General features: G+C 44.5%; 1 protein-coding gene across 1 annotated transcript in view; it reads left to right on the forward strand.

Moving 5' to 3' along the window:
- LOC137301649 (transmembrane channel-like protein 3) overlaps window positions 1–22,175 on the forward strand; it is a 43,620-nt gene extending 21,445 nt beyond the window's left edge. The window contains exons 13-22 of the mRNA XM_067971188.1: window positions 2,213–2,434; window positions 5,005–5,133; window positions 5,222–5,289; window positions 6,535–6,663; window positions 10,306–10,416; window positions 10,561–10,686; window positions 12,442–12,520; window positions 12,628–12,670; window positions 16,120–16,381; window positions 20,113–22,175. Coding sequence (XP_067827289.1) covers window positions 2,213–2,434; window positions 5,005–5,133; window positions 5,222–5,289; window positions 6,535–6,663; window positions 10,306–10,416; window positions 10,561–10,686; window positions 12,442–12,520; window positions 12,628–12,670; window positions 16,120–16,381; window positions 20,113–20,983 — 2,040 coding nt within the window. The 3' untranslated portion in view covers window positions 20,984–22,175. The remainder of the gene's footprint in view (window positions 1–2,212; window positions 2,435–5,004; window positions 5,134–5,221; window positions 5,290–6,534; window positions 6,664–10,305; window positions 10,417–10,560; window positions 10,687–12,441; window positions 12,521–12,627; window positions 12,671–16,119; window positions 16,382–20,112) is intronic.
- Window positions 22,176–22,749: the final 574 nt, after the last annotated feature.

The raw sequence follows: 22,749 nt of genomic DNA on the forward strand, positions 1-22,749 counted from the left end.
ACACCTTGCATATTCTTGCCTCTCAGTTCTATAGGTTGTCACACAGCACATCATCCCATGATCACAGCAGGCGGGGACCATCTTTCTGCCAAAGCCAGGGTGAAGTAGCTGTGATACGGTGGACGTTTGGTGCTGGCCAGTGTCTGTCTGGTGAAGCGCCTGGCCTCAGCTCAGCATGTCCATAGGCAGCCCTGGCTGAGATTGGGAACTCACCTTGTGGGAAACAACGATGGGTAACCTGTATTCCGCCATTCCTTGGGACAGTAATGAACTAAGATGATGCCCTTTCTCGGCTGCATCATTAGAGTTGGTTCCTGATCAACGCTAACTCATTGCCTAAGAAATCAAACTGAATAAAAAAAGAGGCATTTGAGAAGTGTTGGACATCATTCTGGCTAATCCTTATGCCACTTGTCAGGGATCATGTCGTAACTTCCAGATTATTCAGCAGAATAGGTTTTGTTGAAGTTAGCATAAAATATTTTACTATTCCAAAATATCTTTTAACAAGTTGTGTGTGAAAATTTAAACCTGTTCCACCATCATTGAAATAAAATTCAATTGTGAAGGTGTTTGGTGTGGATGAGAATTATGCCCAAACAGGGAGGTTCACTTTCAGGGCCATTCTCTTTAGAAAACAACCATTCAGATCAGAATTAGCATCAATATTGACATCCGTTGTTTTACTTCTGTCACTTCTACTGATTTTAAACATTTTCATTTTAAACAAGGAATAGCGATAACATCAGAATATTGACTTCAACAATACAAGAACTGAATTGAGATACACCCAGCAATAAATCAATCGACCCAGGGTTAATCATAGAACCGTAGGAATTACAGCACAGAAAAAGGCCATTCGGCCCATCGCGCCTGTCCTGGTGCTAGCTCTGCAACTGGAGCTGTCTACTCTAATCCCATTTCCCTGCCCATTCCCTGGGTCTTTTTATATGCACCCTTTACAATTCCCTTTTAAATGATGTTCTAGTCTCTGCCGCATTCCATGTTCCAATAACCCTCTGTGGGGAAAAGCTTCTTTTAACTTTCCCATTTGTTCTTCTCGTGATTACCCTCAGTCTGTGTGCCCTTGTTACCAATTCACCAACCAGTGGAATCAATCTTTTCCTGCTTACCTATTCAAAACGTTTAATGATTTTGGAATCCTGTTTGATCTCCTTTCCCCCTCCCCCCCCCCCCACCAATCTTCCCTACATTACAACGGTGACTACACTTCCAAAGTAGTTCATTGGCTGTGAAGCACTTTGGGACGTCCTGAGGTCGTGAAAGGCGCTATATAAATGCAAGTCTTTGCTTTCTTTCTCTCTCCTTTCCCAGCAACAGTGAATAAAACTCCCAATTTTTGAGTCTTCATAACTATAACCTTTCATTCCTGATGTCATTCTAGTGAATCTCTGCTGTCCCCTTTCCATGGATCTATTATTCCTTCCCATAATGGGGAGCCCAGAACTGCACTCAATACTCCGACTGTGGCCGAACCAATGTTTACGACAAATTCAACATGATTTCAGTGCTGTTAGATTCAATGCTTCACTCTCAAACCCACCATCCCCCATTTGCCTTTTTATGGACTTTCCACTCACATGCCTAACTTTAAAGAGGTTCAGTGGTAGCAGGTTCTGAATCAGAAGGTTGTGGGTTCAAGTCCCACAAAATTTGAGTACATACTATAAGCCAACACTCCCAGTGTAGTACTGAGGGAGTGCTGCACTGTTAGAGGTGCTGCTTTCAGATGAGATGTTAAATTGTCCCTCTCAGGTGGACGGAAAAGATCCCAAGGCACTATTTCGAAGAAGAGCAGAGGAGTTCTCCCCAGTGTCCTGGCCTATATTTATCCCTCAACCAACATCACTAAAACAGATTATCAGGTCATCATCACGTTATTGTTTGTGGGATCTTGCTGTGCGCAAATTGGCTGCTGCATTTCCTACATTACAACACTACATTACACTTCAAAAGTACTTCATCTTCATTCGCTGTAGAACACTTCAGGATGACCTGAGGTTGTGAAAGGTGCTATATAAATGCAAGGCTTTCTTTTTGAAGTGGCTGAAACCTAAAATAAAATAAATCTGACAGAATAAATAAATATTGAACCATAATGCAGCCTGAACCATTAATAAGAGTTGAAATAGCATTTTTAAAACATGGAGTAATATTTATTCTGAGATTGTGTCTGAACCATTCTTTCCAGGATAACTCCAATGACACGGGTACTTCATTTTTGGCAACCAGAGCCCTCCCTGAGGAGGAAAGCCTCTCGACCATTGTACCTGAGATTAGACTGAGGCGGAACAGCACATTCAGCTCAGAAGACAACAAAACAAAACCTTTAACCAAGTTTAACAGAACGGCTTTGTTTGATTACAACATTCTGACTCAGCAAGATCAGTGTTGGGAAACCTATGTTGGACAGGTCCTTGAACATTTCTTTGATAGTTCTTTATAGTTTAAATATATACATATGCAGTGTCATTTTGCATTAGAATTGGAAGGTGTGTCAGCAAACAGTGAGCAGTGTGATCGTCTGTGGGGCCTAGGGTTGCCAACTCTGGTTGGTGTATTCCTGGAGGTTTCATCTCATGTCCTCCCGCCTCGAACCGCCCCTCCCCCACACTCCTGCCATCGGTCCATCCTCCGGGGCACACTGCCTTCCCACGCCAATTGGAAAACAAACAGACTGTTTGTTACCCGATCGGATTAATCTTGACTTTCAGACAGCCTTTTGTGACCCATTTCCAATAACTAATAAATAAAAGTGTTCAAAGAAATAGAAAAAACACAATTTTGTTAATGCCCCTATGGTTTTTCTCCTGGGTTGCTTGCAGCAGTGTCCTGGAGATTAATCTTCAATTCCTGGAGACTCCAGGACAATCCTGGAGTGTTGGCGACCCTACTGCGACCTGGGTTCAAATTCAGCCCAGATCGGTGGGATGAAAATCTCATCTGTCTGCTGGCTGTAAGGGTCCAATGTGAAATGAGTTTGGGAATCTCTCAGTCGCGTTCCTAATGGGGATGGGCCTACAGTACAAAACATATATTTAATTCCGCACTGCATTGCAATGGCACTCAGAGAAGCCACAGGTCGGCTGGTGTGGGATATCACAGAAATGTCACACTGGTGCAGTAACAGATGCCCCTCTGAGGTTGGAGCCGAGGCACATTGTTAGGGCATTTGACTGTGATATATGTGACTAAAAGCGCTTGGTATTGGTTGCCTGAAATGGAAAGGGTTCCAGTCCCCAGTACAAGCGTCCCTTACCTTGATGAGCACAGTAAAAAAAAAAGCATCATAAGTGGCCTCTTCCTCAGTAGGAATGAATTTGAAATAAGAACAGAAAGTGCTGGAAACACTCAGCAGGTCAGGCAGCATCTGTGGAGAGAGGCAGAGAGTTAACGTTTCAGGTCGATGGCCTTTCATCAGAACTGGAAGAAGTTAAGAGGTTTAACAGTTTTTAAGCAAGTACAGAGCCAGGGAAACGGGAGGAGGAAAGACCAAAGGGAAAGGTCTGGATCAGGGTGGAGAGCAGGAGTGATTAAATGACAAAACAGATGATGGTGCAAGGCAAAAAGGAGGTGGTAATAGGACAAGTAAAGAAACTAATCAAGGGTCCAGAGGAGGTGTAAATGGTTACAGCAGAACCATTACCAGCACCTGCTGTCCGAGAAAATGGGAGCGGTGGTTGTAGTTGTTGAACTCTATGTTGAGGCCGGACGGCTGTAAAGTGCCTAATCGAAAGATGAGGTGCTGTTCCTCGAGCTTACGTTCTCTTGTATTAAGGGCATAAGTTTGAGTTCCGGCCTTGACTGGCAGTCGCCCAAGCTAGCCTCAGTGGTGGTGCTTTGATAATTCTGTCCGGCTTCTTGCAGGAGTTCTTCCGAATGCTTCCCCTCAGGTGAGGGAGCAGCGATCAGAAGCCTGTGACCCACACTGCTTCAACCTCTCAGCTGAATGAGAGCTGCAACGTGCCTGGGTCTGAAAAGGAGGCATAATGAAAAAATGATCAAATAAAGCCGCATGCTGACTCCCAAGAGTTACGTGAGATCATTTAATAATACATTTCCTGACCAGAAAGTGCTTTCCTCAGTTACTCGGAATAATCAAATGAAGCTGTAAAGAACGCTAAACCTTGCTGTGCTGACCAAAATCTTGTTAGCCGGGTAAAAACCCAAAGGTCACAAGGTCAAGTCACATTCCATCACTGTCAAATCTCCCAGCCTCCATTATGAGGAGTATTTCCCGTTCCCACCAGACACGTCTTCCCCCCCCCCTCCCACACCCCCCCCAACAAGGCCGAACCTAATTGCCTATCAAGGAGCCCCTTTGGTTAAGCTGCACCATTAACGAGGTTGGGAGGAGCAGTCTGTCTGTACGGGGAAAAAAACAAATGATTCCATATAAAAATTTTAACCACTTGTTAATGTTTTTTGTATCTTCACGCTCTTCCCCTGGAGAATATTGTGAAGTAGTGGAAGGACTCACAGGTTGATTAACAGTCTGACAGGCCGCGATGTGAACGCTCCAACCATGGCTGATGGCTGTAACCATCTTTATACCAGCTGATAGGGCGGTTAGTCCTATACGGCAGGAGGGTTTTATGGGCTCCCACAACCGATATGATGAGGGAGGGGCTGCCCACACCCACCAGACACCAGAATCCTGCTGGATGTTAACCTAGAATTCAAAACCAGAATTCCGGTTGCCAGGACTGTCTGGAGTAGGGTTTTGAACCTCGCACCTTCTGACTTAGAGGTGGGAATGCTACCACTAAGCCAAAAGCTCGCTCCACCGCTCGTTATTGAAGTCTACAGAAAAGCTACAGTAAAATGAGACATGTTGAGCATTCTGAAAGATGGTCTCCGTAAAATAACAGCAAAGAGTGCCTCCATACAGCTAATTCATTTCATCCCTGTGGCAAGCTATTCATGTAAACCTCTGTTCTTATAACCAGCACTACTCAAATAAAGGGCTGTTTCTATCTTCAGGAGATGCTGAAGCTGTCTATTATTGACATGCTTTTCACTGTGGGTAGCATCCTGCTTATCGATTTCATCCGTGGGCTTTTCGTGCGATACTTGAGTGACTGTTGGTGCTGGGACCTGGAGAGTAAATTTGTGAGTATTACACAGATTTGAACTGTGCACCATTTGCACTATTTATTACAGCGTGTTCTCATTTTTTTTTATTTCAAATCTCTTGCAGCCTGAGTATGGAGAATTCAAGATTGCCGAGAATGTTTTGCATCTGATTTATAATCAAGGAATGATATGGTATGTTGCAAAATTCATACAGGGGGATTGATTTTTCTCACAGGTTATTAGAACAAATAAAGAAATGTTAAAGCCAAAACATTGGAACATAAGAACAGGAGTAGGCCATTCAGCCCCTCAAACCTGTTCTGCCATTGAATTAGATCATGGCTGATCTTTTTCAAAAATGTTGGGAAGTTTAATTTAATTACAATCTAAAAACTGTAATTAATTTTTGAGATATTCTGAGGATGAAGGGCTGAAAATGTCTGAGTTTCTGATGTTACCAGTGTTATTTTCTAAATCAGTTTAATATGAATTTTGTGCCTTATATTTGTGGGTGGGTGAGTGACGACTTGTTGCGAGGCGCCTCATTAGATTGGAGTGCGGGCCCCAGAATTGGCCCCTCAGCCCCGTCTGTGACCTGTGCTCCCACCTAGTGAAGCTCCATTCCTGAAGCAGGGACTTGCAAACTTTACCTCTTGTAGCTAATCGAACAGCTGCAATATTCCACCCATACAAAAGTTAGAGCTGCACCAGATCCAGTGAGGTAATTACTAGATTTTATCATGATACACTTTTAAAATAAAGTAAAGATGTGAGATATGAAAGATGTGAGAAAGATCTGAGACGCCCTTTTTCGTTTCGGCAATGCAGATTACAGGGCAATTGGTTTAAAATTCCGAAAAGATGGGACCGAGTAGATAGAAGGAGACTGTTTTCAGTAGTTGAGGGTGTCAAGAATGAGGGGCCATCGATAGAAGATTAAATGTAAGACATTTATAACAGAGGGCAGGAGAAGATTCTTTGCACAGAGAGTCGTAAGGCTGTGGAATTCCAGTGTTACTGGTTAAAGCAGAAACTGTCAACATTCACGATTAGATTGGATAGGTGAATGAAGGAAAAGGGGATGAAGGAATATGGGTAAACGTGATTAAGACTGGTTGGTGTGAGTGGTCTGTCGTGAGTGGTCTGTCGTCTGTGTTGTAACTTTCTATGTATTTTTATGTAGTACACATTGGAGTGACAACTATAATCTTCACTAATACAAACAGAAAATGCTGGAAATATGCAGCAGGTCAGTCAGCATTTGGAAAGAGAAAAGACTGGTTAATGTATTGAGTGTATACCCTTCCTTAGGGTTCTGATGAAGGGTCTAAACCTGGAAGAGTAATCTACCTTTCCTCTTTCCAGATGCTGACTGACCTGCTGTGCATTTCCAGCATAGTTTTATTTGCAGCTTTTCTTTTTACCTTCAATCTTTAGGATGGGAGCTTTCTTCTCACCATGTCTTCCAGCATTCAATGTTCTCAAACTGATTGGCCTCATGTATTTAAGGAGCTGGGCAGTGTTGACCTGCAACGTTCCACATCAGCAAGTATTCCGGGCTTCGAGGTCGGTGCACTATATAAATAACTCCATGTTCGTGGTGAATGAGTTGTGATGGACATGGTTACTTAGCTTAATATTGAACCCAATTCGGAAGATATCAAGAAATCATTGGTTTAGTTAGAATAAATACAATGCTTGTGACACTTTGTGAAGAATCAGGTTGTGAGCCATGCATATTTGTTCGGTTATCCAACATTAAGCAAAACATGTCTACGAGAAGCCCCAGAATGTTCTGCTTTGTTGAATTAAACTCTCTTGTTAAAGTAACTCCTAACTACGTCACTCCCTTGTCTCTATGTAATTAGTATGAATGTTTCTCAACTGTGTTCCTTATTCCTCTGATCAGAGGAATATGTTCTCACTTGATTCGAGTCACCTGGATTTCCATGACTCCAATTTTTCCTTCTAAGAATTTGGAGCTAATCTCTATAGCTGAAGACGTATAATGGGTGATTCCCTGATCACACGATCCTGGCAGGGAGGCCATGCTTGTAGAGAGCTTGAATCAATGATGGGGTTACTATACTGTAGTCCTGATTCCCTGACCTGCATTCCCTTGGAGCAGGGCTCAGTGCTGGGGACACTAGAACACTGATTCACCCCCAGAGTTATCTCCATGTGCAGTGGTACTGGAAAGACTTGGTAGTGGGACAATGGGCGGGAATTTCCTCGGAGCTGCTCCCACTCTGCCGCCGTAACTTCACCGGAACTGCGACGGAAACCCCATTTACGGGTGTCGGGGTGAAGTTACGGCAGCAGGTCCTGGAAATTCCCAGCGAGTACCTTTTTGGATGAGCATCCTACTACTGTTAGGTTTGCTACCAGTTGGCATCCAGTTAGTGTTGATAACTAGCAGTAATACTTACAACAGTCGGTAGTAACCAAATCAGAAACAAAGGGCTAGAAGCACCCATCTGAAATACAAATACTGGTGCACAACACTGGGAGATGAGGGGAGTGAAATTACTCCTGGCACACAAAGAGTTAAATGGGAGGAACCATTTTTACCCTTTTGCACCACTTAATTTGTGTACCTTCTGGAAGCTCGGGTGCATTAAATGTCACTAAAGATAACGCACAACTGAGTGACCAGTAGGAAAGCACATGCAAGATTGCTGCTCACCTCGCTAGTCAGCCACTTAAGCATCAAAAGTTTAATTCATCGTCCCATTTACAGCTGGTACGAATAGCACACTGTGGGACAATCCAGCCGTGGAGTTTGCAGTTTCAGTGAGAAATGGAGGGAGAGCGTGGAAGGTCCAGTGTAAGATTTACAGATCAAGATCTGCAGATCATGAATAAATACTGTGAGGGCCATGGCAAACTGTTGTCTACGGAGCAGGGGGGCCACTCAGAGAATGAAACGGGCTTGGGAGGCCACTGCACAGAAGGTCAGTATGGAGTCACGCTCCAGGGGCAACTAGAAGGATATCAGAAGATGGTATCAGACTTGAAGAGAAGTGTCAGTGAGAAATAAGAAAGAGCAGGAATAAACATAGCCTGTCCCAAATGGAGGTATCTCCTAATGAAATATAGATAATGTCCCATATGGAGGTACCCCCTGATGAACCAAGGATACTGTCCCATATGGAGGTACCCATGGATGAGGTATGGATAATGTCCCATATGGAGTTACCCACTGATGAGGTATGGATAATGTCCCATATGGAGGTACCCAATGATGAGGAATGGGTATTGTCCCCTAAGTAAGCAGACACTGATGAAAGTCAAAGTAAGTTAAAGATGTCAGATGTTACTTGAATATCCTAGAGTACTTTCCCTGAATCGATTCAGTTACTTACTGCAAAATACAACACAAAGGGAAGCAGCTGATAGTCGAGAAGTAGCTCAGTTGGATTCAAAAAGAGATGATACGAACATACGAAAATGTCGAACAGGAAAAGACTAGAAAGACAAGAAAAGACTGTCCATCTAGCTTGTCGCAAGCAGTCATGATGCCTAGTGCAGACACTCCCTACCTGCCCGGAGCCATGTAATTTCCTGGGAGAGACAAAAAAACAGATAAAAACCCAGGCCAATTAGGGAACAAAAAACTGGAAAATTGCTCCCCAACCCCGTTAGGTATTCAAAACCAGTCCAAGAGATCACATAGACCCTGATTCACATTACAGTGTACCTACCTCTTGTACGAGGTGATCTCCAGCCCAGCCAGAAACATGTCCAGCTCTCTCTTAAAGGTATACAGTGAATCAGCTTTTACCGCACAAGCCAGCAGCCTGTTCCACAGCTCCACTATTCTCTGGGGAAAAGAAACTGCCTAACATCCAACCTAGTTCTGCCCTTGCGTAACTTGTAAGCATGGCCCTGGTCCTCAAAACCTATCCAGTTGAAATAATTGGTCCACTTAAACACAATCTCCAAAAGCTTGTGATTTTCAAATAAAATTGTTGGACTATAACCTGGTGTTGTAAGATTCTTTACATTTGTCCACCCCAGTCCATCACCGGCATCTCCACATCATCCTTAGATGGAGGAGGCTCGTCATATCCGGGCCTCCTCCATCCTGTCGTCAACCAAATATTAATCCAGCTCTTTTGAAGGAGTTAATCAACAGAGCATCAGTTGCTTTTGGTAAGAGTTTATTCCACTTGCCCACTAATTCTGTACGGAGAGGGGGATAATTTCTTTGAACTTCTTACCTCACATGAAGATTGTTATAGGAATACATAGGAACATTGGAACAGGAGTAGGCCATTCAGCCATTCGAGCCTGTTCCGCCATTCAGTTAGATCATGGCTGATCTGCATCTTAACTGCATTTACTCACCTTGGTTCCATATCCTTTAATACCCTTGCCTAACAAAAATCTATCAATCTCAGTTTTGAAATTTTCAATTGACCCCCAGCCTCAACAGCTTTTGGGGGAGAGAGTTCCAGATTTTCACTCCCCTTTGTGTGAAGAAGTGCTTCCTGACATCACCCCTGAAAGGACTAGCTCTAATTTTAAGGTTATGCCCCCTTGTTCTGGACTCTCCCACCAGAGGAAATAGTTTCTCTCTATCTTCCCTATCAACTCCTTTAATCATCTTAAACACCTCAATTAGATCACCCCTCAATCTTCTATACTTAAGGGAATAAAAGCCTTGCGACCTGTCCTCATAACTTAACCCTTTTAGCCCCAGTATCATTCTGGTGAATCTGCCCTGCACCCCCTTTAACCTTGAATCTGTGTCCTCCACCTCTGTGCTCACAATCCAAATCAAATATACTGCTTCCATCAGCAGTCAGTATTGGTATCATTCACCCATAATTCTTACTAGGTCAAAGGCTGTGAAGGTTCATGGCAACCTTGGTGGATTAAATATGTGATTACTGAGTGCTCTGACTGTTGTGTAGCTTGCTGAGAAAGACTTATGAAAGTGAATTGATCGAGACTACGCTCCCAGCTCAAGGCCTCACCCCACGTGCAGTGGAGAATTGGGTGCGGAGGTGAAAGGTTTTAGTTACCTGAAAATCAGGAGGGCCGTGAACCAGAGGCATTCCTTCTTTGCCCAATCCTCCAACTCACACTGCCACTGAGTTATAGTCCGCACCGGGAGCAGAGTCGCCAAGATATTACCCTATACTGCAGTCAGTGATGATAAACAGTGGACGTTTTGATGGTATTGTGTGTTTTTCCTCCCAGGTCTAACAATTTCTATCTAGCCATGACCCTGTTCATGCTGTTCTTGTGTATGTTACCAACAGTCTTCGCTATAGCGAGATACAGGCCATCTCCGAGTTGTGGGCCATTTAGGTAACGTACTTTAATACCAAGTCATTCATAAAAAGAACTTTACTTGTCAGTGAGAGAACAGAGCTCCTGTTTATTGACGAACAATATTGTTAAAATATACCATCGCAGCAATATTAATTCAGATCTTGGTCTTTTTTTAAACAGTGGTCAGGATAAAATTTATGACATTTTGTCTGAGACGATAGTGAATGATTTCCCCGTCTGGTTCAACACTGTGATGAGTTATGTCACCAGCCCTGTGGTAGCTCTCCCTGCCCTGCTCCTACTCTTGTAAGTACAAATGCAGCTGAGTGCGACACCTTCTTTCAGAAACCGTAACTTCACACTCTTTTTATTGTTCTCTGCGCAACGAGTACAACAGGAGGGAATTTAAATTAAAAAGCCACAGAGAATGATTAATGGAATCAATCTAGGAGCACCTTTTGTAGCTTAACATTTGCTAATTCTATTACCCGATAGCTCAGGATGCCCCAAAGCACTTTACAACCAATGAAGCACTTTTGAAGTGGAAGTGAAGTAGGAAACACGGCAGCCAATTTGTGCACAGCAAGCTCCCACAAACAGCATTGTGGTAATGACCAGATAATCTGTTTTAGTGATGTTGACTGAGGGATAAATATTGGCCAGGACTCCGGGAGAACGCCTCTGCTTTTCTTAGAAATAGTGCCATGGGATCTTTTATGACAACCTGAAAGGGCAGACGGGGCCTCGGTTTAACGTCTCACCTTAAAGACAGCACCTCCAATAGTGTAGCACTCCCTCAGTACTGCACAGGAGCATCAGCATGGATTACGTGCTCAAGTCTCTGGAGTGGGACTTGAATCCACAACCTTCTGACTCAGAGGCGAGAGAGCTACCAACTCTTAAAAAGTATTTTTTTTGTGGCATTTTTTGTACAGAGTGAGTTTCAAATACAGTAGGTCGCAGTTAGTGGTGTTTGGGTGACGTTTTGCAGTCCCGTGATATACCGCATATTCAATATTCAGCCAGTATAACGAGTTTTCCATCATGGTGTTATTAGGAGTTAATGGCCGTGAATTTCCTCGGAGCTGTTCCCGCTCCACCTCCATAACTTAGCCAGAAATGCGACGGAAAACCCGCCAACGCGCGTAACCATGGTTTCTGCCGCACTTCCGGTGGAGTGACAGCAGCGAAGCCGGAGCAACTCCAAGGAAATTCCCGGCCAATGCACGTTAAGGGCTGATTTCATCAATGCATGCTACCAGCGGGCTGTCTTGCTTCCATCCGCATGTATCGGCAAACTGCAGGCACAATGTAATTCTCCATCTATTATCGATTTTCCATCTCCATCCACAGTATCAGCTGTGGCTCAGTTGGCCGCACTCTCGCCCGAGTCAGAAGGTTGTGGGTTCAAGTTCCACTCCAGAGACTTGGGTACATAATCTTGGCTGATACTCCAGTGCAGTACTAAGGGAGTGCTGCACTGTCAGAGGTGCCATCTTTTGGATGAGACATCAAACCGAAGCCTCGCCTGCCCTCTCCGTTGGACGTAAAAGACCCCATGGCACTATTTCGAATAAGAGGAGTGGAGTTCTCCCCAGTGTCTTGGCGAATATTTATCCCTCAACCAACGTCACTAAAAGCAGCTTATCTGACCATTTATCTCATTGCTGTTTGTGGGATCTTGCTGTGCGCAAATTGGCTGCATGTTTCCTACATTACAACAGTGACTACATTTCAAAAGTACTTCATTGGCTGAAAAGCACTTTGGCACATCCTGAGGTCGTGAAAGGTGCTATAGAAATGCAAATTTTTCTTTCTTCTTTCTTTCCTGTTAAAATTGATTGATGGAAGATCCTGGGCTGTGCAACTGCAGTTGCCTGATGGTCACGCACAATACTCCCCATGACCAAAGCTTGGTAGAATGCAATATAACTACGCTACAACCTATCCAAATAGCTAAATCTTACATACTGCACTGACGTGCATTCGTTCAACTTTGGGTCATAGAAAGGCAGTATGTATATATTCTCGTTAATTGATCAGCTCCTTTCCTCCTTCTAGTATGCTGATATATTATCTCCAGTCAATTGCACGCTGGCTGAAATTTACCAATAATCAGCTCAGGATGCAGCTCCAAGTTGTACGTATATTATATTTGACTTTTGAAACTTTTGGCATGCTCTCGCACACATAAATCTCATTAGAGCAGAGAAGTTATGTAAATATTTGGGTCCTTTCTATCTGCAGGAAAGAACGGAGGATAAAAAGAAAGTATTCCAGATGGCAGTAGGTAGGAGAGTTTTTCATTTAATAGCTAATAAATCTCTGATTATATTATATAATGCAATCAGTTAAACTGAGGACAAATGACATTGCACAGGAGAAGTTCTATATATATTTTATGTTAAAAAAGTTATCAGTATTGGAATGCAAATGTTAGTGCTCTTCAAGAGTTGCTATGGAGACTGAAGGCTCTCCAGTTGTGAGGATACTCCGGGTATCTCCCTGCTTGTTGAGGGAAATGGAGTTCCTGATTACTGTGACCCACAAGGAAAATAAGGGAGAAGACCAGGACTAGTGTGAATGTAAATGTGTAAGGGGTGATTCCACAATCCCACTCTCCCAACCAGGAGCCTCACTCATAGGGAGCGTAGTCTCCCTATGAAGAGCAGGATAGTTCTCCCTGGTGTCCTGGCCAATATTTATCCCTCAACCAACATCACTAAAACAGATTATCTGCTCATTATCACATTGCTGTTTGTGGGATCTTGCAAATTGGCTGCCACGTTATCTACATTACAACAGCGACTACACTTCAAAAAAGTAGTTCATTGGCTGTAAAGTGCTTTGGGACGTCCTGACGTCGTGAAAGGCTCCATATAAATGCATGTCTTTTTTCTTTCTTAGTTTGGAGAGTGGGAGCGACAGTGTAATAACCCAATCTCTGATTCGTGCTTCTTACTGGGAGTCTAGGATCGTCTCTGCAGCTGCCAATCAAAAGAGGAATAAAATTAGTTATTTGTTCCCAGTTTTGTCCCCTCCCCTCCCAGCATCCCTCCGACACCTCACCCTTCGTGTGTTAGCCTGGATCCTAAACCCCCAATTTGGTGAGGCACCCTTGCCTGCAAAATATGGGGGGAGGCTCCTGTGTTTTCCAGTGCGGGAGAACACCGCCAGCAGCATTTGTGAAGTATCTCCGACACTTTGCCGGATCCCCATTTTACTGCTCATGATGCCGAATTCCAGCCAGGCTTTAGGTCCACATTGTACAGAATGTACAAGAGCTTGTTAATGAGGGCAAATGAGGCCTTTGACATGAAGCCCTAGATTTTACAAGTTTAGAATGGAAGGCCTGTCCAGTGTTAATTGTGCCATTCAAAACTGGGCATTAAAGATATGCTGAATCCTTGCATAAGGGCTAGGGATTGAGTCATTTTTGATTCTAGGCGAACTTTCAATAATGACTCAATCACAGTTTTTAATGGCTGAAATGGAGGAGGATGCAAGAAGGCGTGCGGGAGAGATCAGTAGGCACCAGATTTAGACCTGGCCTGCGCCTGCCATTACGTTGCCAGTTGTATCTGGAGGCCCTGGTGCAGGTTTCGATTCATAGCAGATTCAGTCTGAATAGGGAACTGTCTCTCAGCCCCGAGTACAAGACAAACGAGTTGACGAGAAAGAAAGTCTTGCATTTATATAGCGCCTTTCACAACCTCAGGATGGCCCAAAGCGCTTTACAGCCAATTAAGTACTTTTGAAGTGTAGGAAACACGGCAGCCAATTTGCAGGATAAATATTGGTTGAGAGATAAATATTGGCTAGGACACTGGGGAAAATTCCCCTGCTCTTCTTCAAAATAGTGCTGTGGGATCTTTTACGTCCACCTGAGAGGGCAGGCGGGGCCTCGGTTTAAAGTCTCATCCAAAAGAAGGCACCTCCAACAGATTTTTGGATTCTAGTGGAACGAAGGGATATGGGGATCGGGCGGGAAAGTGGAGTTGAGGTCAAAGATCAGCCATGATCTCATTGAATGGCGGAGCAGGCTCGAGGGCCGTATGGCCTACTCCTGTGTCTATTTTTTATGTTCTCAGTGCAGCGCTCCCTCAATATTGTACTGGAGTGTCAGCCTGGATTTTGTGCTCAAGTCTCTGGAGTGGGACTTGAACTCACAACCTTCTGAGTCGGAGGCGAGAGAGCTAAGGTCAACATATATCAGATGGCAGAAACTGAACCATAACAAAGGGGGATATTTGACAGGAGTACTTCCCGTGATAATATAATGGCTGCTTTTATTTCAGACTCCAGAACATTCTCCCCAAAGATATAACATTCAATACCATAAGGAGACCCTGGAGTATAATTGCTACGCATGCTTACTCTCATCAGGGGGCCCTCTATTGTTCAAATAACAATATGCAAGTACCATAGCTATCAATCACATTTGCTGATGTCACATCAGGTGACAAATATAAGGGAGGTAACTCAAAAAGACTTGGACCAATTAAGCAGATGGGCCAAGGAATGGGAGATAAGGTAATGTAGATAAATGCAAGGGAATGCACATGGAATCAGCTAATATGTACACAACCATAGGGTGTCCTTTAGCAAAGAACTGGAAGGAGAAGATTTGGGTGTGAGTATTGATCATTCAATAAATGTGAAGTTGTTGTCAACAAAGCTAATCAAATATTAGGATACATCTCAAGGGCATTTGATGATCCATTTGAACAAGTTTTTCTCGGCTTGAACCGATCACTGGTGAGGCCACGTTTGAAACCAGGCATGCAGTTTTGGGCATGCTGCCCTGAATTTCCTCTTCAATATTGACCTAATGATTGAGGTGATGGAGGGATTGGATTATGAGGAGCGATTATGTAAATTGGGCATATTCTCACTGGAAAAGAGAAGGTTGAGAGGTGATATGATTGCTGTTTTTAGGATTCTAAAGGGACTAGATTATGTCGACCATGACAAGCTATCTCACCTTGTCCAGAACAGTAGGACCAGAGGACACGGCCTGCACTTGAAGGGGGGTAAATTCAGAACCATTCTGCAGAAACAATGTTTCAGTGAGTGAGTGGTCAGTCTATGGAACAGACTCCCTGGGGAGACAGTGGAAGCAGTTAGTATTGATTCATTCAAATGCAAGTCAGTTAGATTTCTTTCAGGAAATAGCACTTTGGGATATCGTATCTGAGTAATTTGAGACATGACATGTGGAAAGTGTAGCATCCTTGGGAGGAACAGGTGACTTTGGACCTATGGTGGAGAGCTTTGGGAACCATTGGGGGTTTTGCTTATGTCATGTCTGGGTCTGTTGTAGACTAATTGATAGAGATTGATTGCTTTGATTAGTCAACAACTCCATTATCATTGTATCATGCGACTACCAGGATGGTAGAACTAAATGGACCTTCTATCATCTAGCAATTCCTATGTAAAAATGCCGTTATTTGGGTGGGTGGAGGGAGCAGCGATGGGAGCGGGACCAGGTTACATGGCCCCTCATCCATTTTTCTGCCTGTCACATTTTCCAAAGTGCGATCACGGACAGAGCATTGTGTGGAGCACATGCCTGGATTTTGGATGCAAGCTTACGGTTTGAGGGGGACAGGGTCTGCACACCAGACAAATCATTTAATCAAATCACCCCACAATGTCCTTGTTAATTTTTTATTTTGAAATAAATGAATAACATACGGAACTTTTAATTTCTGAGAGTTTTTCTCGATTTTGCAGCGAGATTTCAACATTTGGGGGACGGCGACAAGAGAAATGAACATGAAAGTGACATCACCAGCCAGGAGTCCTCGATTCAATCCTCCCCGCGGCACAACGGGAGTGTCACGAACTTTGACTCCCCAGTCAGCGCGGGGAGTAACATTCAGAGCATTTCACAACAGGTGGCTCACGCTGCTGACGTCACCCGGGCTGCTGGCGCACCTCAAAATCCATCTGCAACTGCTGTACAAAAGCACAGGAGCGAGCACGCCTCCCACAGGTCAGAAAGCCCTTCGATTCCTCTGTATCCAAATTGCTAATTGCCGCGAGAAAGTGTACAGGTTCCAAGAAGGAAAAGAAACACTTACAAAGAATCAGGGGTACGGTAGCATAGTGGTTATGTTACTGGACTAGTAATCTGGAGTCATGAGTTCAAATCCTGCTATGGTAGCTGGGGAATTTAAATTTAATTAATTAAATAAATCTGGAATTAAAAAACTAGTATCAGTAATGGTGGCCATGAAACTACTGGATTGTTGTAAAAACCCGTCTGGTTCACTAATGCCCTTTAGAGGAGGAAACCGACTGTCCTTACCCAGTCTGGCCTCTATGTGACTCCAGACCCCCATCTATGTGGTTGATTCTTAAGTGGCCAAGCAAGCAGATGGCTCACCACCACCTTCTCAAGGGCAATTAGGGATGGACAATAAATGCTGGCTTTGCCAGTGATGCCCACATCCCATGAATGAATTAAAAAACAGTCACAATTTTTGTCGCAGCTCCTTGCACTATGAGGTGAGAGCCAATTCCACGATCCTGAGCTCACCAGGCGGAGCTGCCTTCACCGGGAGCGAGGAGTGGAGAATCGGGGCTGTTATGTTGTAGCCCTTGCCTCTGATCCTTGCTCCCTTTGTCCTGAGTTGTTGAAAGTTCTACATTTTGAAAGATGCTCTGAATCGTTCAGTCCTACTCTGACCCTGAATATTGGTCCAAAAGAGGCTGGATGGTAAACAAGAATGACAACGTGCATTTATATAGCGCCTTTAACGTAGGAAAACGTCCCAAGGCGCTTCACAGGAGCGATTATCAAACATAATTTGACACCGAGCCACATAAAGAGATATTAGGACAGGTGACCCCACAAATATAATAAATATTATTTTATGTAGTTATAATTTTAAATTTTGTTTCAGTTTTAAATGCAATCCATGTTAGTAAATCTTTTCTGCAAAATCGCAGTGCAAAAGAGGCTTTGCATAAATGCTAGAAGTTGCTGCGCAACTATTTTCAGGACAGGCTTTAGGTGAATAATTCATGGTGTTTGGTAAATGATTTACCACAGTTCTGAAGACTGACTTTCCCCACTGTGAAGAAGCAATGGGGGTGACATTCGACCTTGGGCGGCAGCGCAAAACAGGTGACAGCGAATCGGCGGAAAGTTTTACATTCCACCCCCGGGCGGCCAATTAGCTACCACTTGTTTTACGGTATTGCCCAGGGCAAATTTCAGCCCCGATGGGGCTAATTCTCACCTTCACCGCATGGGCAGTAATCTGACGGAGCCTGGTGTAGAACCCACCTGATTTTTGTTCCACTGATCTCGGGGGGAAAATCAGGGTGGGGGGGTAGGTGGAGGGTTACTGCCCAGGCGGTGAAGATGAAAGTGAAAATGACCCCGATTGCTACCCCACTGTGACATCAAAGGACTGAGAACAATATCCCTGTGCATGTCGGTCAGTACTTGACGAGCGAGCACTATGACCCCAATATCGATTTCCCCTTTGACAGGCAAACCGCACCAAGATACGACTGATGTTGGTGATTTAAGCCTTCAGCGTGACCTGGTCACACCCCCAGCACAAGGCCGGCCTTTGCATCCGGAATTGAGATCAGTAATGGAACACATGCTTAGCCGGAGGCTTCTGGGCCTTCAGGCTGCTTGTGGACTTTGTTTCCAATTAAATGAAGTAGCCTCTTATCTTGCTGAGAATGTCTTTAAGCTTGGATATCGATTCGTGTTATGGTTAGCGGTGTAAATAATGAAAAAGTGCCAAGACAGGCAATTACTCCTGAACTGGCAGTTGCTGCAGACAAGCCTGGGAATCCACCGGCAGGTCAGTGCATCCAGGGAGATGCTGCTCACCAGAATGCTGGCTGGTGGAAGGGAGGCCCTAGCTATAGGTCCAAGCCTGGGAATTGGCCTGGAGTCCTGTAGATTTTTAATATTTTAAGTATTTTTTGCCTCCCTTATAAAGGGGGCCCATGTGCCACAATCACCATGTTTCCAAGGACTGGCATTGTCTGCCACATTTTGCAGCCTTCCCCCATTAGTGGTCACCCAACGATGTGGCCCAAGAGTTACAGGTGACCACCCAGATTATTCAAATTAGTGATCCTCTCCCTGACCCTGGAATCTGCCAGATTCAGTGGCGGGGGGTCCCAGGTGGGCACAACCTGGTACTTCCGCCTGGAGATGTCGTTCCCCCTCCCCCACCCCCCACTCTGTGAATTTCAACATACGAACACTAACGTTCAGGAGAAGACTCCTTGTTCCATCCAGCCCGACCCACACAACTGCGATGCCTTACGCATCACAATATAAACACTCCCCTTCCACCCAGAACCATCTGATCTCCTGGGAGAGGCGCAAAAAACTAGAATCAAGCCCAGGACAATTAGGGGGGGAAAAATCTGGAAAATTCCTCTCCGACCCCTGTAGGTGATCAAAGGTAGTCCAGGAGACCGCCCTGGTGCTGATTAATGTTTTACTGAATCTCGGCTCCCGTGCTATTAATACGACCAGTTATAGGGCGTAGTACATCAACTTGCTGTTTAGATTCCTTTGAGAGTAAAAGTTGCCAAAAGTGAGTCTTGTGGCCTGAACTCTCATCCACCTTTCAAATACTGGAGTCCCACAGGGCTTCTGTCTACCTCGGATGTGATTCCTTTTGACCAGTGATAACATGACCTTCCCCTCTCTGCAGCTTCCCTGGAACCTCTTTCCCATTACTTTTACTGATTAAAGTGTTGAGCCACTTCAGAAATGTGAAGCCATAATGGTCCAGATCTAGCTGGAGTTTGCCCCGTCAATTAGACCTTTTCCCTCACCCGTCAGCTGGAAATGTTTTTGCCTTTAACTTGCTGGATGTGCGAGCTGATAACAGCGTGGCGAGGGCAACAGGGCATCTGGGACCTTAGTGAACGACGGGACCAACAGTCTATCGCCTTAATGAGATTTAACGATTGAGAAAGAAACAGAGGAACGACGTCGAAGGAGGGTGAATTCGAGTCAAATCAGGTGCAGAAAGAGAAATAAAGAGAGAGAAAGAATGATTGGATTTAGAGAGAGGGAAAAAAAAGAGACAGAAAGGAAAAGTAAGAAAAAAAATTAAATTTTAAATTTAAAAAATCTCTAGCAACAATTTACTACCTGTAGGAATGAGACTTCACAGTTTCAATTGATCCCTTTCCGGGCTGGAGAGGTTGAGTGGCATTGCAAGAACATAAATCTCATTAAGAAGGTCCTTATGCTGTTAAGTACCAGCCCTAACTTATTGCGGCGAGTTTAATCGGCAATTAATGCGCAAGTGCAGCAACTTTGTGAAACTCACGGGGAGGTTGAGGGCGAGCTGCCATTTTCGCAAGGCTAACGGTGAAACAGCGCAAATCGTCCAGCAGCTTGTGGTGTTTCGCAATTCACGGGGAACCTCTTCCTCGCCACAAGTTGGCGGACGATTTACACGTTAATAACAGCTTGGGCCATCAAACTCGCCGTTATTTCAGCAACAAATTCTGGGTCGATATCAGGGTGACCAGGATTGGTTAAATGGCAAGTGTTTCTCCAGGTGGAGAAAGGGATTTCACCGGGAATCATGTCAGGGAGAATAACCCTGAAAAATGGGACTTAATAACACTCTTAAAAAAACACAGATGTGCAAAATATCCCCTCATGACCTCTGGCTGGCTGTGAGTTTATTGATTGTTGAATCTTTATATTTACCCTCTTGATAGGAATCTAGGGGTCTTACAGGGGGCCACAAGTGGAGTCTACAGAGCAAAACAGTCCTCCAGCCGAGCAACCAAGTTACCTGAAGATATTCGTTCCGATGCCCCATTTAGAAAAAACATCAGACCACTGCACTGTTCGCCCATAGACGGGGCTCCGCAGACGATTCTGGGCCGCAGAGTGCACACGGCCCGTTATATACTCGTCAATGAGCACGAGCCGAGGAAGAGATTAATGCGCTCGGCCACACGAATCCCAAAGCATTACAAGGTGGACGAGTCCAGAGAAGTCGTGGAGATGTTGCCAAGAAATCTGAAAAGGTACGTAGTCCACGGAGCGCAAAGGGCAAATCCGCAGCTGCACTTCAGTGAAGAGGAGGAGGACGAGGAGGAGATGGGGCAAGGTTCATTTAGCAGGTCACCTCGTCCCCACTCGCTCTCGGACCTCCACCAGCCGACCCGCTTCTACATCGGGGACAGCAAAGATAGTCGGATATTGATCGGGAAAGACCTAACCCAGATTCAGTACGAATCGTACAATAAAAACTGCGACCAGCCACATGATCGTGCTGGCCCTGGGTTATCGCACCCTCAGCGGAATAGCAGAGGTTCGGGACCTACCAACCAAAACGTAGGAGCTCACGTCAAATGGAAAACGAAGCACAAAGCAGACCAGTCACTGACCGAATCGGACTCCATATCGATAGCATCGAGCAGTGATCAGCAGAACAGCAGCACTGACCAGTACATCCAGGTCATCCACAGTAAGGAGAAGCACTTGAAATCTTCCAATGAGAAACTAAGTAGAACCAAGTCAAGAGCAAGCATTGAACTAAATGTCGCGGAGGTAAATGACCTGATATGTTCAAATGTCTAGGGCCAGTCACTTTCACATTCCCTTTGGATACACATAAGGACGAATAGTAAAGAACTCGCTCCCGCAAGGAGTAGTTGAGGCGAATAGCATAGATCCATTTAAGGGGAAGCTAGATAAACACATGAGGGAGAAAGGAATAGAAGGATATGCTGATAGGGTGAGATGAGGTAGAGTGGGAGGAGGCTCGTGTGGAGCATAAACACGAGGCTCATGTGGGTATAGACCAGCTGGGCCAAATGACCTGTTCCTGTAAATTCTGCGTAATTCGATGTGGTTTAGGAGCTCCGTGATCTGATTCAGGATAGCGTTTGTCGATTTTTAAAATAAAATTGACTCTGCTATCTTATTATATCACTTAATTATATTGTGAGGGTTGTTTTCAAGACTGAGATCGATAAACTTTTGTTGGGTAAGGGTATAGATCAAAGGCGGGTAAATGGAGTTGAGGTACAGATCAGCCATGGTCTGATTGAATGGCGCAATAGGCTTGAGGGGCTGAGTGACTGACTCCTGTTCCTATGTTGTTAAATTTACTGTAATTGTCTCAAAATTAGCAAAGCGGGAGAGATACTGCTGATCACGTAACTGACTATAGAACCATAAGTACTCTGAACAAGCTTCACCTTCTGACAGGTAGGGGTACCTCTGGGGCACAGTACATGTCTGCTGAGTTAGTGTAGGTTTATGAATCAGGATTGTTTCTCCTTACTGAAAAATAAAAATGACCCTCCCTCACTCTAATCACTGGTTTTCCAACCGAGAGCCTCCATTTTCTGGCCAATGAACAAGGCTCTGGGCTGGGTGCGCTCATTCAGAAAATTGGCCCTTAAATCCCTTTAGCAACAACTTGCATTTATATAGGGCTTTTAACGTAGTAAAACATCCCAAGGCTCCTCACAGGAGTGTTACACCACATAAGGAAATATTAGGACAGGTGACCAAAAGCTTGGTCAAAGAGGTAGGTTTTAATGGAGGAGAGAGACGGAGAGGTGGAGAGGATTAGGGAGGGAATTCCAGAATTTTCCCCCATTCCCTGTGAAAAGGGATAAATTCCACCTTAATTTAGGCTGGCTTGAGTACATTATTTTATTTTGTGCATTTTAAATTCAAGTGTGAACTTAGGTCATGTATTAAAAAAAATGTTTTTTACAGCATGTCAGTTGTTAAAGTGAATGAAAATGTATCCTTAAACTACCCGATCTTCCCAACAGCTGTTCCTGTAACTTATACAGTTATATATTCATAAATCATTTACTTTACTGCATGCTTGAAGCCTTTAATCTGAATTTAAGTCTCATATTTTGTGTTACAAATAGAACTAAATAAGATCCTGAAATACTGTTGTGTTCAGATATTAAAAAATCATTATTCCATTAAAACCAAGCAAGTGACATTCTATTCCTTGAACAGTACTGGGATGGCACAGTGGTGGGGGCGAGGCTACGATCTGACCCGCCCCATAAAGTGAGGTCAGCTTATTTACATATTTAGATCCTCCCCCACCCCAGGCGCGACGTGCGTGACAGGTTGGGAGAGTGCTTGGGGGCTGGGTTACAGGGAATCAGCAGCTGTCACCGGGGGAGAGGGGTGGGAAAGACAGCCTGATTCACTAATAGAGCATCGGAGGCCACTCAGGAGCAGGTGCTGCAACAAAGGGTGTAATTCGTGGCTCACTGGTCGCACTCTCGCCTCTGAGTCAGAAGTTTGCGGTTCCAAGTCCCACTCCGCACACTTAAGATCATAAGAACATAAGAAATAGGAGCAGG

The sequence above is a fragment of the Heptranchias perlo genome, chromosome 34 (assembly GCF_035084215.1).
Source record: "Heptranchias perlo isolate sHepPer1 chromosome 34, sHepPer1.hap1, whole genome shotgun sequence".
Taxonomy (NCBI): domain Eukaryota; kingdom Metazoa; phylum Chordata; class Chondrichthyes; order Hexanchiformes; family Hexanchidae; genus Heptranchias; species Heptranchias perlo.